This window comes from Ascaphus truei, chromosome 5 (genome assembly GCF_040206685.1).
Source record: "Ascaphus truei isolate aAscTru1 chromosome 5, aAscTru1.hap1, whole genome shotgun sequence".
In the NCBI taxonomy this organism is placed as follows: Eukaryota; Metazoa; Chordata; class Amphibia; order Anura; family Ascaphidae; genus Ascaphus; species Ascaphus truei.
The window spans coordinates 180,707,650-180,722,621 of NC_134487.1; the positions used below are offsets into that span (position 1 = coordinate 180,707,650).

At 46.9% G+C, this 14,972-nt stretch overlaps 1 protein-coding gene across 11 annotated transcripts in view; it reads left to right on the plus strand.

Moving 5' to 3' along the window:
• The window catches only part of SLC4A5 (solute carrier family 4 member 5), a 193,343-nt gene that overhangs the window by 134,105 nt on the left and 44,266 nt on the right, over positions 1–14,972 (plus strand). For all 11 annotated transcript variants that reach the window (XM_075601361.1, XM_075601366.1, XM_075601363.1 and 8 more), the window contains 2 exons: positions 8,869–9,009; positions 11,179–11,353. In XM_075601361.1, the coding sequence (XP_075457476.1) occupies positions 8,869–9,009; positions 11,179–11,353 (316 nt within the window). The remainder of the gene's footprint in view (positions 1–8,868; positions 9,010–11,178; positions 11,354–14,972) is intronic.

A 14,972-nucleotide genomic window follows, 5' to 3' on the forward strand; every position in this document is an offset into this window, starting at 1 on the left:
TACACTTCTGTAAGGGGTAACCTCGTGTTCCCAAGTCTCTTTGGCTATATCCAGTAAGCCCCTTGGGTGTCGGCCATACAATAGTTCAAACGGGGAGAAGCCAGTAGATGATTGGGGAACTTCCCTAATGGCAAATAACAGGTACGGTAACAAACAATCCCAGTTTTTCCCATCTTTATCAACCGCCCGCCGTAACATGCTCTTTAAGGTTTTATTGAACCTTTCCACTAAACCATCTGTTTGTGGATGATAGACTGAGGTTCTGAGATGCTTGATTTTTAGGAGTTTACATAGCTCTTTCGTTACTTGGGACATAAATGGTGTTCCCTGGTCAGATAGAATCTCTTTAGGAATCCCGACCCGGGAAAACAGAACTACTAACTCTTTTGCTATGTTTTTAGCTGAGGTGCTACGTAGGGGAACTGCCTCCGGATATCGGGTGGCATAATCTAATATTACCAATATATGCTGATGTCCCCTAGCAGACTTTATTAGGGGTCCTACTAGATCCATAGCAATCCGGTCAAATGGTACCTCTATTATGGGAAGGGGTACCAATGGGCTGCGGTACGCCTTGAACGGGGCGGTGATCTGACATTCTGGGCATGAGGAACAATAATTCGTAATTTCTGCCAGAACCCCAGGCCAATAGAAGCTTCGGAGAACCTTTTCTTTTGTCTTTTCCACCCCTAGGTGTCCCCCCAATGGATGACTATGTGCGAGGTGTAATACTACGTTACGGAATGTCTGTGGTACCAACAATTGTTTAGTTGTAACTGATTTCCTTTTATCAACCCGATATACTAGGTCGTTCTCTACCTCGAAGTAGGGGTAAGCAAGTGACCTATCTGGTTGGCCAGGAGTACTATTCTGATCCCGTATATTTCCCCTTGCTACCGCTAATGTGGGGTCCTCCCACTGGGCCTTCTTAAAACTCCCAGGACTGACCTCTAGGTCAGCGAGGGTCTTATCCGGTTCTGGGGTGGTAAGTGTCTGCTCAACATCTTGATTTGGGGTATTCCCTACCAAAGTAGTGATGGGGAAGGGAATTTTACAGCACTCCTCCTTTTCCCCCTTCTTATTTGGGCCCTCGTCAACCTCCATTTCTGAAAAAGGGAAAGGATTTGTTTCTTCTAATACTTCGTTATGGTCCGCTATTGAACTCTGGGCGCTATTCTGAGCGGGGGACCACATTTTTAGAAAATGGGGAAAGTCGGTCCCTATTAACACATCATGTGCCAGTTTGGGTACAATACCCACCTTGAAATCTAAAGAACCAAACTCTGTTTCAAAAAAAACATCAACAGTGGAATATTCATGATTATCCCCATGTATACAACAAATTGCCACTCTTTGTGAACTGTTTCTCTGTTTCTTCTTAATGGGCAAGAGGTATTCGGACACTAGTGTGACCATGCTCCCAGAGTCAAGAAGTGCCCGAACCCTCTTACCATTAACCTTTACAAATGCCCACAGATGGTTATTCAAGGGGTCCTCTGGGCTAGGGCCCATACATTGGGACAACAGCGAATAAGGTTCCACGCTGTTGCATTGCATGGGCTCATCATTTAGTGGGCAGATTTTTGTAGTGTGGCCCCTCTCATGACAATTTACACATTTAGGTACATAGTCTGTGTCCCACTTAGAGCCTTTTCCCGGCTCCCCATGTTGGCTATTGCCCTTAGTGTGCGAACCACTGTTGCTTGTGCTGCGTGAAGGGGGTCGCCGCTCTTCAGCGCCCCTTAACCCCGGTACCCTTTTACCGTCTCTGGAAGAGTCCTGGAACCTCGGGTAGTGGGGTTGCTCCACGACTGTGGGTTGCGGGTGCTCTTCTGCTGCATTGTACCTTTCTACGAGGGCCACAAGCTCATCCGCATTGTGGGGGTCACTCCGACTGACCCAACGGCGTAAGGCAGAGGGAAGTTTCCTCAAGAACTGGTCCATGACCAACCGTTCCACGATGTGGCTGGCTGAGTTGATCTCGGGTTGTAGCCACTTCCGGGCGAGGTGGATGAGGTCATACATCTGGCTTCGGGTGGCTTTATCCATCGTGAAGGACCATGCGTGAAACCTTTGGGCGCGAACAGCCGTGGTTACGCCGAGGCGGGCGAGGATCTCGAACTTCAATTTTGCATAGACGTTAGCTTCGGCTGGCTCTAGATCAAAGTAAGGCCTCGGTCCCGCTGCGCTCGTTGGCGCGGGCGGCGGGTCGCGAGTTCCCCACCAGCAGGGGAATCCTCGCGAGCTGGTCCCGGTCCCCACTGGCTGCACAGAGCACTACACGCTGTAGCGCGTAAGCCGCTGGAGACACCAGAGAATGGTGTTTTCTAGCTTTGACGCGTGACGTGTGTGGCTGTGAGCCAATGGGGAGGGGAGGCTTCGGGAGGAGGAGAGGCTTCGGGGAGCGGGGAGGAGTGTGGAGTGAAAGCAGGTGAGTGCCTTTCTCTGTGTGTGTGTCTGAGTGCGTGCCTGTCTGTGTGTGTGTGTGCCCGAGTGCCTGCCTCTGTCTGTGTGTGTGTGTGTATGAGTGCGTGCCTGTGTGTGCGCGCGTGTGTGTGTGTATGAGTGCGTGAGTGCCTGCCTGTGTGTGCGCGCGTGTGTGTGTGTATGAGTGTGTGAGTGCCTGCCTGTGTGTGTGTGTGCGCGTGTATGAATGAGTGCCTGCGTGTGTGTGTTTAAACTTACCTTCCAGCTCCAGCCCGAGTCCGTGGAGGGAGGGGGGGGGGAGAGTAGCGGGTCCCTCCGCTCAAGCCACGCCCCCCCTCCCTGTCAAACCTCCCACCTCCCGCCCACCTCCCGATCAAACCTCCCACCTCCCGCCCACCTCCCGATCAAACCTCCCACCTCCCGCCCACCTCCCGCTCCGGCTCCCGCTCCCTACAGACCGCAGATCGCGGTCTGTGTATCTCAGCGCACCGCCTGTCAGCAGCGCAGGTGCGCTGACTCTGGGAGCGGGGCCTTAGCCTAAGCCTTCTGGGGTTCGCCGCTTAGGAAGGGTGCGATTAGACCAGCCCACTCAGCTTCTGGCCATCCCTCTCTCTGTGCCGTGCGTTCAAACGTGAGAAGATAGGCTTCCACATCATCCGAGGGTCCCATCTTCTGAAGGTAGTGGCTTGCCCTGGTCATTTTCGGAACTGGGGCTGCCGCTGCCAGTGGAAGGTTACTGATAGTCCCCCTCAGGATCTCGAGTTCCTGCTGTAAGCCCTGAGCGAACCGCTGTTGCTCCTCTCTCAGCAAGCGGTTTGTCTCTTGCTGGTTTGCATTCGCGTTTTGCAGGGCTTCATTCGTCTTTTGCTGGTTTGCATTCGCCTGTTGCTGGTTGGCATTCGCCTGTTGCTGGTTGGCATTAATCTCTTGCTGGGCTATTAGCAGCTGTTGCTGGGCTGCATTCGTCTGCTGCTGGTTTGCATTAGTTTCTTGCTGGGCTATTAACAGCTGTTGCTGGGTTTCATTCGCGTCTTTCTGGGCAGCGACATTGCGTACCAGCACACCCACCACGTCTTCCATCTTGTTTGCAGAGGATGAAAAAAACTTTTTTCTTTTTTTTTTCTTTCAAAGTTCTTCAACCCGCAGACCCCCTAGTGCTCTGCCCGCATTCTCCACCATATGTGACAAACGGCTTACTCCGGGGCTCCGTCGTTTGTCCGGGACTGTTTAGAACACGGTCTTTTAGGGTAGGTTAAAATGATGAGGCGTCACGTACTGTTCCTTTAAACAGGCTATGCCTGGTTTATTCAGTCCCAGGCACTGAGACTGCCACAGTGCATACAACAGAAAACAGATCAAAACAAAAGCTGCTCACCTGAGCGATAACTTAACTTAGATATCCCTGACTCAGGGTTGGAAGTGGCTTTTCCACTCCCAACAACAAAACAAGGTACTTTTGCAGTCTTACACAAATGAACAGAAAGATTGAACCTGTTTGGGGAAGAGGCTTCTCCCCTCTGTAGTTCAGCAGCCTTCCAGCCTCCTGGCTCTTGTGGAGAGACCAGAGCAAACAGGAAATCAGTCTTTCATACCTGATTCCTAATTAGCATGACAGGTGACAGAAATCAGGCAGCAGACAAACTCTGGTCTGGATCTCTCATCCCTCAGTTCCAGCGCTTGCCAAACTGTGGGATGGAGTGTATGTATTATAAGGCTGCACTCCCAGGCCAAACAGGATAGAAACTGTCTAGTATCCTGGGAGCCCTATATACGGAATTTATTACCATCCCCTGGTTTCTGTCACACCATCCTCTGTAGTTGTATTGTATTGTATGTCTTTATTTATATAGCGCCATTAATGTACATAGCGCTTCACATTAGTAATACATGGGGTAATCAAATAAATAACAGATAATATAAATAACAGATCATGGGAATAAGTGCTTTAGACATAAAAGTAACATTTCGAAAGAGGAGTCCCTGCCCCGAGGAGCTTACAGTCTAATTGGTAGGTAGAACGTACAGAGACAGTAGGAGGGACTTCTGGTAAGTGCGTCTGCAGGGGGCCAAGCTTTATGTATCATGTTCAGAATATCCACAGTGCTATTCATATGCTTCTTTAAGCAAGTGTGTCTTAAGGTGGGTCTTAAAGGTGGATAGAGAGGGTGCTAGTCGGGTACTGAGGGGAAGGGCATTCCAGAGGTGTGGGGCAGAAAGTGAAAAAGGTTTAAGGCGGGAGAGGGTTTTAGATACAAAGGGGGTAGAAAGAAGACATCCTTGAGAAGAACGCAAGAGTCTGGATGGTGCATAACGAGAAATTAGGGATGAGATGTAAGGAGGGGCAGAAAAGTGTAAAGCTTTAAAAGTGAGGAGAAGAATGGAATGTGAGATGCGGGATTTGATCGGAAGCCAGGAGAGGGATTTCATGAGGGGAGATGCTGAGACAGATCTAGGAAAGAGTAGAGTGATTCTGGCAGCAGCGTTTAGGATAGATTGTAGGGGAGACAGGTGAGAGGCAGGAAGGCCGGACAGCAGGAGGTTACAGTAATCAAGACGGGAGAGAATGAGGGCCTGAGTCAGAGTTTTAGCAGTCGAGCAACAGAGGAAAGGGCGTATCTTTGTTATATTGCGGAGGAAAAAGCGACAAGTTTTAGAAATGTTTTGAATGTGAGGGGCGAATGTGAGAGAGGAGTCGAGTGTGACCCCTAGGCAGCGTGCTTGGGCTACTGGGTGAATGATTGTAGTTCCAACAGTAATGTGGAAGGAGGTAGTAGGGCCAGGTTTGGGAGGAAGTATGAGGAGCTCTGTTTTAGCCATGTTGAGTTTAAGGCGGCGGAGGGCCATCCAGGATGATATAGCAGAGAGACATTCAGAAACTTTGGTTTGTACAGCAGGTGTAAGGACAGGTGTTGAAAAGTATATTTGTGTGTCGTCGGCATAGAGGTGATAATTAAACCCAAAAGATGTTATTAGGTCACCTAGAGAGAGTGTGTACAGAGAAAAGAGAAGAGGTCCCAGGGGTACCCCCACAGAGAGATCAATAGAGGAGGAGGAGGTGTTGGCAGAAGAGACACTGAAAGTACGATGGGAGAGGTAGGATGAGATCCAGGATAGAGCTTTGTTCCGAATACCTAGAGTATGGAGAATGTGGAGGAGAAGAGGGTGGTCCACTGTGTCAAATGCTGCAGAGAGGTCGAGTAATATGAGCAGATTGTAATGACCTCTGTCTTTGGCAGCATGGAGGTCGTCAGTTATTTTAGTGAGGGCTGTTTCGGTGGAGTGAGCAGAGCGGAAGCCAGATTGTAGAGGGTCTAGGAGAGAATAGGTGTTGAGAAAATGGAGCAAGCGAGAGAATACAAGACGTTCAAGGAGATTAGAGGCAAAAGGCAGGAGGGAGACAGGTCGATAGTTAGAAAGACAGGTAGGGTCAAGCTTGTTGTTCTTGAGTAATGGTATGACTGTTGCATGTTTGAAGGAGGATGGAAAGGTTCCAGAGCAGAGGGAGGAGTTAAAAATGTGTGTGAGCGTAGGGATTATAATAGGAGCTAGAGGTTTTAGGAGATGGGAGGGAATGGGGTCAAGAGGGCAAGTGGTAGAGGGAGAGGAGGCGATCAACAGCGACACATCCTCCTCTGAGACAGTGGAAAAAGAGTCAAGGAAGGCAGGAGGAGAGTTAGGAAGAGGTGTAGGATGGGAGGAAGAAACAGAGGGGATGTTCTGCCGTATGGATTCCACCTTTTCCTTAAAATAGTCAGCAAAGTCCTGAGCGGAGATGGAGGAAGGAGAGGCAGCTGAGGGTGGTTTGAGTAGAGTATCAAAGACAGAGAACAGTCGGCGTGGGTTAGACTTGTGCATATTGATTAGTGCAGAAAAATAGGCTTGTTTAGCTTGCGAGAGGGCAGAGTTGAAACAGGATAGCATAAATTTGTAGTGAAGGAAGTCTGCGAGAGTGTGAGACTTCCTCCAGAGGCGTTCAGAGGAACGAGTGGAGGAACGCAGCATCCGTGTGTGGGAATTTAGCCAGGGTCTAGGGTTAGAAGGGCGAGTGCGGCAGAGAGAAAGCGGGGCATATAGATAAAGAGAGGAGGACAAGGCAGAGTTGTAGTTCCTGACCAGGTTGTCAGGGTCTGTAGCAGAGCTGAGAGAGGAGAGGGTGGAGCTTAAAGTGGACTCAAAGTCAGGTAAGTGAATAGAGCGCAGGTTTCTGCAGAACCGGGGGGTAGATGGAGGTGGAGAAGGGGAGAAGCGAGATAGAGAGAATGAGATGAGGTGATGGTCAGAGAGAGGATAAGGGGAAATGGAGAAATCAGAGAGAGAAAAGTTTTTAGTGAAAACCAGGTCTAAGTAGTGGCCATCCTTGTGGGTGCTGGCTGCAGTCCACTGTTGAAGGCCAAAAGAAGAGGTTAGAGAAAGAAAGCGGGAACCCCAAGGGAGAGAGGGGTCATCAATGTGGCAATTGAAGTCCCCAAGGAGAAGAACAGGGGAGTCTGAGGAGAGAAAGAAAGAGAGCCAGGATTCAAAGTGAGAGAGAAAGGTAGAAGGGGAATGAGTAGAGGTAGGTGGGCGATAGATGACCGCCACATGGACCGGGAGAGGAGAGAAGATCTGGACAGTGTGAGCCTCAAAGGAGGGAAAAGCAAGAGAGGGGGGAATAGGAAGGGTTCGGTAACGGCAGAGAGAGGAGAGCAGGAGCCCCATGCCTCCACCCATGCCATCAGGGCGCGGAGTGTGGGAGAAGGAAAGGCCACCGTAGGAGAGGGCAGCTTCCAGAGCAGAGTCAGACTGAGTGAGCCAGGTCTCAGTTATAGCAAAGAGAAGCAGGGAGTGAGAGAGAAAGAAGTCATGCACAGTTCCAAGGTTATGGACTGGACGTCCCCGCTTCAGCGCGGTCTTGCATCCTTCATTCTTAGGGGAGTTCAGCCCCATGAGAGCTCAGAGAATCTCTCCTCTATAAGTCCAATGTTAAAGACAGGACATCCCTGCTTCAGCACAGTCTTGCGTCCTTCCTTCCTCTTCCTGGAATTAAGTCCCAGCAGATTCCATGACCACCGTCCAGTGGGTCTATGGGACTATGCCAGCTAACACAGCTGGAGAGAACTCTTCTCTGTCCCCCTTCTCTGGGAACAGCAGTCTCTCTCCATGGCAGCTCTCAGTCTGCCTTAAAACACTTCCTTGTTCATTTAGAAGTTCATTCTGATTATCTGCAGCTGAACTAGCTACTCTAGAGGAAATTAACTCTCTATATGCTGGAAAGTTCCATAGCTGCCCTACTCCAGCACCTAGAGACAGTGATTCTATCACTATAAGGTATAATCATAATTTAGTATTAGGAGGCGGGCTGTATAAATCTAATCCAAATGTGAGGCCAATACAACAACAGAATTAAACATCTATTACATTTGCTACTTTTCTAATATTCTTAAATATATATACAAATACATAGTCAGATATATAGATAGATACTGTACATATAGATATACACATTTATATACAGTATGAACTAAAATAAATAATGCTGCTTTAAATATAGAAATGTGGTAGAAAAAGTATTAATCCATCACTCCCTCCCAGTTAATATTTCAGCCCTACACCATATAATTTCACAATCACTGTCTGAGATATGTAAATGTATTCATATGTATTTTTATACATAGCTTCTCCATTTTGGCTTTATTTTTGTTAAATAAATCATGACACGGTGTAATATGTCATGTGTTGTTGTTCATCTGAGGTTGTATTTACCTAATTTTTAGACCTGCTAAGGAACAGATGATTGTTATTATGTCCTGATATTTAAAACCATGGAATTGTAAGAGGGTGTACTTACTTTTTCACACAACTGTGTATATATATATTTATCTGTTTACAGATCATTCGTACTCTCTCTTTCTCTCTAGCTCTCTCTGTCTCTCGCTCGAGAGAAAGAGAGAGTACGAATGATCTGTAAACAGTTATCGGTGTCCTATTCTATACAGTATTAACCACCATAAACTCTGCTGATGGGCTATTCCATGCAGCACTTTCAGTGAAGAAGGCCTCCCCCTAAACATCCAACCCTCCAGCATCTGACCTCAAATTCTAGCATTCCTCTTTCTCTTTAAAACACACCTTCCTTATACCCTGCGTGTATTTGAAAGATTCCATCAGCGAAAATCAGTGTTTGGCATAAAATTGAGATTTGATGGGTTCCTGTGTCTGTATGTTGATTAAACCCATTGGAATGTATTTTCTACAAAGAACTCAAGAATAGTTCAAGTAGTCATATGGGCCTGAAGAAGGACAATAAGTTCATCATAGGTTGTGACACCTTTCACTGAACCAAATAGTGAGTTCTTGATAGTCTAGTTTGTACATCAGCTTGTGGACTTTACAAGATGTATCCTGTACAATACTACATCTTGTGGCAGTTCTCCCGGCTAATCTCTGCCTTGCGCGCTGTAGGAAATCTGTGTACTCTGTGAATGAGGCTGGACAGATGAATGGATCGGCTGGAGGGGGAGGAGGGAGCGGTGGTGGTGGAAGTGAAGATGGAGAGATGCCATGTGCTCATGAGATTGGAGAAGAGCTTTCCTGGACTGGGAGGTGAGTAGATATTCCTTTTAACATCTTATGCCAATATTTTGCAGGCCAGTGAAAATGGCTAATGGTGCAGTCCAACGTAGTAGTGTAGTAATGTATGGCTGGTCCCTCTTATGTAAGTTAAAGTGCAGACCCATTTAGTAAAAAGCTGAGAGCACTCAACCAATAGCACCTTCTCTACCATTGTAACATTCATTTTATAATTTATATGTTTAATAGCTCTGCAAATGTATGCCCCAAAAGCAGAATAAAATATATCATGCCATGAACAACACTGCTCTCATGAGGGGCTATGTAGAAGCAGTAGAGCTATAAATCAGTTTTTAGAAAATGAAAACAGCTGCCTTGCCTGTTAAAGCTGCAAACCAAGCAATATTCTACATGTGTTTTTTTTTATAAATCAGTTCTGTACAATGAGAAAATATATATTTTAAAACAACTGGGAATTATATTTTTCATTTATTATAATGTAACAAGTATGTTTTTGTTTCTATAGCAACCATTTACAAAGTCACATCCCCTTCCTCTTCTGAAACAGGCTCTGGCACACCCCAGTTTGAGCCCTGTCCTCTCTCTAGCAGTGCACCAATTGTATCGAGTGACTGCCTGGTCACATGATCTTCCCCACAGAGCTTTGCATCTTTGGTTCTCTTCTGTTGAACTGACATTTAGTGAGCCCCTGAGCCGAATCTTCGCCGATAGATCACAGAAGAACAGATCGATCGGCAACTTAGCTAATTACTTATCATTGTGTGGATTGTATTGGTGCACATATTACAGGGGGGATGGGGGGGAATGGCGGCTTGAACTGCTGCTTTAAATAGTTTTTACATTTCTCCTGAATAGAAAACTAGTGGATGATTTCACAATGTGGTGTGTGACGAGTTTACAAAGGAAAGTAAAGGCAATTTATATACAATAGCACAGGGGTACGTAAATATTTTTGTCTGTGCCCCCATGCCTGCTCTCCCCCCCCCCCTACCTGCTCGCTCCCCCTCTCCCACCTTACCTTTTCTCCTACGTCATCTGATGTCACGGTGTCATGTGACGTTGTGTTGCCATGGCAACGCGTTGCTATTTTACCCCTCAGTGTCATTTGACTCTGCGTATCGCCAGAAGCCGCCGTGGGTAAGAGATATACAGAGGCCTTGCGCGCTCCCCCAGCATTAAATTAAATATTTTGGGGACGAGCATGGGGCCTCTGTAAGTGCCGTGGCCCCCTTAAAAAAAAATTCTCGCCCCCCCGTTTGTGCTCCCCTGCGTGCCAATTATTTGAACAGGGATATAACAGCATAGCTTCCTTTTATACAGCAATAGTGAAGCGCCCCTTACAGGCACAGCATGGGAAGGATCTGGCTCAGGCTAAGGGCAGGGTTCATCACATTTTGATAAGTGGAGATATTATCGAATTGTAAAAAAAAAATGTAGTGTGCGTTAATAGCGAAATAATAAGTAGGGATACATCAATGTTTCTACGATCCTAAATAAAGCGCGAAGGGAAATAGTAATTTTACTTATTTTGTCTATAAAGTTGCAAGAAAGGTAAAATGGAGACAAAAACGCGGACATCTCTGCAAAGTTTAAATGTCCTGGTCACGTGACGCGGGAGATTTAAACAATGCAGGGAGATACCGGCACCCCATACCAGGGCCTGTAACTCGGGAAGCACGGGGGTCCCCCGGGGCCTGAAATTAATGCAGGTCAGCTCCCCCTGCTACAAAGCTCTGTTATTCAAAGACCAAATAATAATAGAAGCCGGGCGAACGCCCGTTAGAGGCACGCAGGTCTGTTTAACACCAGCTTCCAGTAGGTGATAAAAATAGTGGAGATAATACAAGTGTTAATAGTGTTTCTAAAAATAACAACATTGGATGAATACTATTTTTTTTACTTAAACTTGCTATATTGTCTCTGTTTTTTATGAAAATCAATTTTAAAAAAATCCATATTTTTAACGCACCCAAAATAAGGTGCCATATTTTTGACAATACAACATCGATGTACTGTATTGCATCATAAAAATAAGTCACGTTTTTTGGAGATAAACTCGCATTTTTAGGTTATTGAAATTTGATGAATCCAGCCCTAACGACCTTATTTTATATCAATTGAATGACTCCCTAAGTGTGTGGGCTATGGTTGTGAAGCTACAATAATTGTTTCCTTCTGTAGGTTCTGCGGGGGTTTGTATCTAGATATCAAGAGGAAGCTGCCCTGGTTTCTGAGTGATTTTTATGAAGCTTTCCACATCCAGTCCATTTCAGCCATTCTCTTCATTTATTTGGGCTGCATAACAAACGCTATAACATTTGGAGGGCTTCTTGGAGACGCGACAGACAACTACCAGGTACTGAAAGGGCTATAGTATTGTAGGATGCTTCTAATCTAATCTGTACACTCACACACATGTTCAACTCCTCCCCCTACTCTGGTACCTTTCCCTCCTCCTTCAAACATGCAACAGTTATACCATTACTCAAAAACAGCAAGCTTGACCCTACCTGTCTCTCTAACAATCGTCCTGTCTCCCTTCTGCCTTTTGCCTCCAATCTCTTTGAACGTCTTGTATTCTCTCACTTGCTCCATTTTCTCACCTCCTGTTCTCTCCTAGATCCTCTAAAATCTGGCTTCCACACTGCTCACTCCACAGAAACAGCCCTCATCAAAATAACTAATGACCTCCATGCTGCTAAACGTCATTACACTCTGCTTATTGCTCGATCTCTCTGCAGACTTTGATACTGGGGACCACCCTCTTCTCCTTCACATTCTCCATACTCTTGGTATGCATAAAAAAGCTCTATCCTGGATTTTCTCTGACCGCTCCGATCGTACTTTCAGTGTCTCGTTTGCTAAAACAACTTCCTCCTCTATCAGTCACCCTGTGGAGATACCCCAGGGGTCTGTCGTGGGACCTTTTCTCTATACTCACACTCTCTAGGTGACCTTATCACATCTCCTGGGTTCAAATATCATCGCTATGCCGATGACACACACATTTACTTTTCAATACCTGACCTTACACCTGCTGAACTAATAATGAGGGAACCCCGCTACAGCTTAATCTAACTAGATATGTAGGTAGGGTAAGGTGCTGTGGGTGATAAGGTAAGTAGAACAGCAAAGAGGCAAGAACCCAACTAAAGCACTCACTATCCTAAATGAAGTATGAGAATATTTACAATTTATATTTTTAATGTTCATCTAATTAAAATAATGAGGTTTAAAATCCAAAGAAAGACACATATATATAACCCAAAGTTGAGTGCATATGACACTCCGGATTATAAAATTATATGAACAATTGAGGGAAATTAGATCAAGTGTTCAATTGAGGGAGCTGATATGCAGTATTCCCTATGTGGGAGTTCTTGGGTTAAAACAAAGATGAGGAGGTGGTGTAGAAACCTGCCTATATAGAGCGGGTGTAGCCCTTGGAAATCAGGGCTAAATACACTAATTGCTGGCAGTAGATAGAACAGCTTACAGATACCATAAAACGGTGTGGCTGGTTGTGTATGCCTGTGCACATATTCATGAATGTGTTCAACCGTCAGGTACTGTGCTTATACAAAAACTCGTGAAGTAATAAGATATAAAATATACCCCTAAGTATTGGTACAATCACTAAAGTACTACTGCTCTGGTGCTGCGGTGTGGCAATAAGTATACCTAATGTTCATATAATAAATGAACTCAACCGTGCATGCCAGATCAGATAAACACAACCACTATCCTCACCATCTGTCTACCGAGTGAACTCCAAAACTCTAGCCCAGTCTGAAAGGGTATGCACATGGTCAGCACTGACGTGGCAGCCTCCTACCTCGCAGAGCGAGCAGCAGCCAGACCTAGCGCATGCTTACCCTTTCAGACTGGGCTATAGTTTGTTGTGTTTACCTGATCTAGCATGCACGGTTGAGTTCATTTATTATATGAACATTAGGTATACTTATTGCCACACCGCAGCACCAGAGCAGTAGTACTCTAGTGATTGTACCAATACTTAGGGGTATATTTTATATCTTATTACTTCACGAGTTTTTGTATAAGCACAGTACCTGACGGTTGAACACATTCATGAATATGTGCACAGGCATACACAACCAGCCACACCGTTTTATGGTATCTGTAAGCTGTTCTATCTACTGCCAGCAATTAGTGTATTTAGCCCTGATTTCCATGGGCTACACCCGCTCTATATAGGCAGGTTTCTACACCACCTCCTCATCTCTGTTTTAACCCAAGAACTCCCACATAGGGAATACTGCATACCAGCTCCCTCAATTGAACACTTGATCTAATTCCCCTCAATTGTTCATATCATTTTATAATCCGGAGTGTCATATGCACTCAACTTTGGGTTATATATATGTGTCTTTCCTTGTGTAGCCAGGTCCCCCTTACGTACTGACCCCCCTCCTTCTGGTGCACGAGCCGCGCGTTGCTTGGAGTTGCGGCCGGTTGCCAGAGACACGATCGGGCCGGTTGCCGGGGACGCGATCGGGCCGTCGTTAAGGCCGCGATTGCGTTGCTGCGGTCTCGGCGGTTCGCGGAGAAGGCGCCGCCATTGTGAGATGCGTTGCGCATGCGCAGGGCGTAGGAGCGCCGGGAGGACTCCAGGGAGATCGCGCAGGCGCGAGAGGGGGAGGAGAAAGCCCGCGAAGCCCTAGCCTACCAGGGAAGGCTCTTGAAGAGGACTATAAGTCCCATGAGCCCCAGCAGTGCCCCACGTGACGGTAGGGAGCCAATAGGGCTGAAGAATCTCTCTGGAGAGGAGATTGATACATTTCGCGGGCAGAGCACATTGCTGTTGGTGACAGGAGCAGCTAGGGGAAGGAGGTAGGGTGCAGGAGTCAGTGACTCCCTGCACTAGGCCAGCACTCCCCTAGGCCCCAGATAACCCTGAGTCATCCTAGCTGCGTGTTGTAGGGACAGGCCCTAGGTTAGGTACTCTGCCCCATTATCTATTTGTTAGTTAGTGAGTAAAGCATATTGATTGTTGCTGAAAGGGAGCTGGACTATCTCCACGGAGGCCAAGCCAGCAGTGACTGCGGCCGGCTGGTAGCAGACAGACCCTAGCCAAGGTACAGACGGTGCAGAGCTGCGGTGATATTATCCACGCCGGAATTCACCCCACGCGTAGGAGGATATCCCGGCGACTCAACCCCAGTGGTATAGCAGCACCCGTGGCTGGAGCCAGGGCAGGTAACCCACAAACTCACGTGCACCAACAAGGCCTATCACCAGACATAGTGGCTGCGCAGTCACACACACATTGGTATATGACTTGGGAGTGCGAGACATTGGGTTGGGGTTACTGGACACGGGGTGGGATCACTCTTTGGAAGGTTAGCGTCCGCCGTGACGCATAGGTTAGCGTCCAGCGAGACGCCGTAGTCAGGTTGCCCTTAGCGAGGGACACCTGTTGTTATGTGTTGATGTTATATGTCTCCTATGCATGTTAGTAAAGGTATTAGTCATTATCAATTCCGTTGTACGTGGTTATTGTGTAGTGTCCTGCGAGGAACCACTCCCCCTCTGGTGGGAGCCATCGCAGGTGGAGGCGCTGTACCGAGTAAGTGGTTGTCCACGGTATTGTAATTACCCCAGGTTCCCTGTGGCGGAAGCTCGGCCCTCCTGTGAGCCAACAGGTAATGCACCACACCTATGGTAACATTGTATTTTCCCTGTACCCCCACACTGTATCTGCGATTGGGGGGGGGGGAAACCCGTTACACTTGGATTTTAAACCTCATTATTTTAATGAGATGAACATTAAAAATATAAATTATAAATATTCTCATACTGCATTTACGGTAGTGAGTGCTTTAGTTGGGTTCTTGCCTCTTTGCTGTTCTACTTACACCTGCTGTACAGAACAAACTCTATCAATGTTTCTCCGCTATATCATCCTGGATGGCCCACTGCTATTCTGAATGGCCCTCCGACTCAAACTTAACATG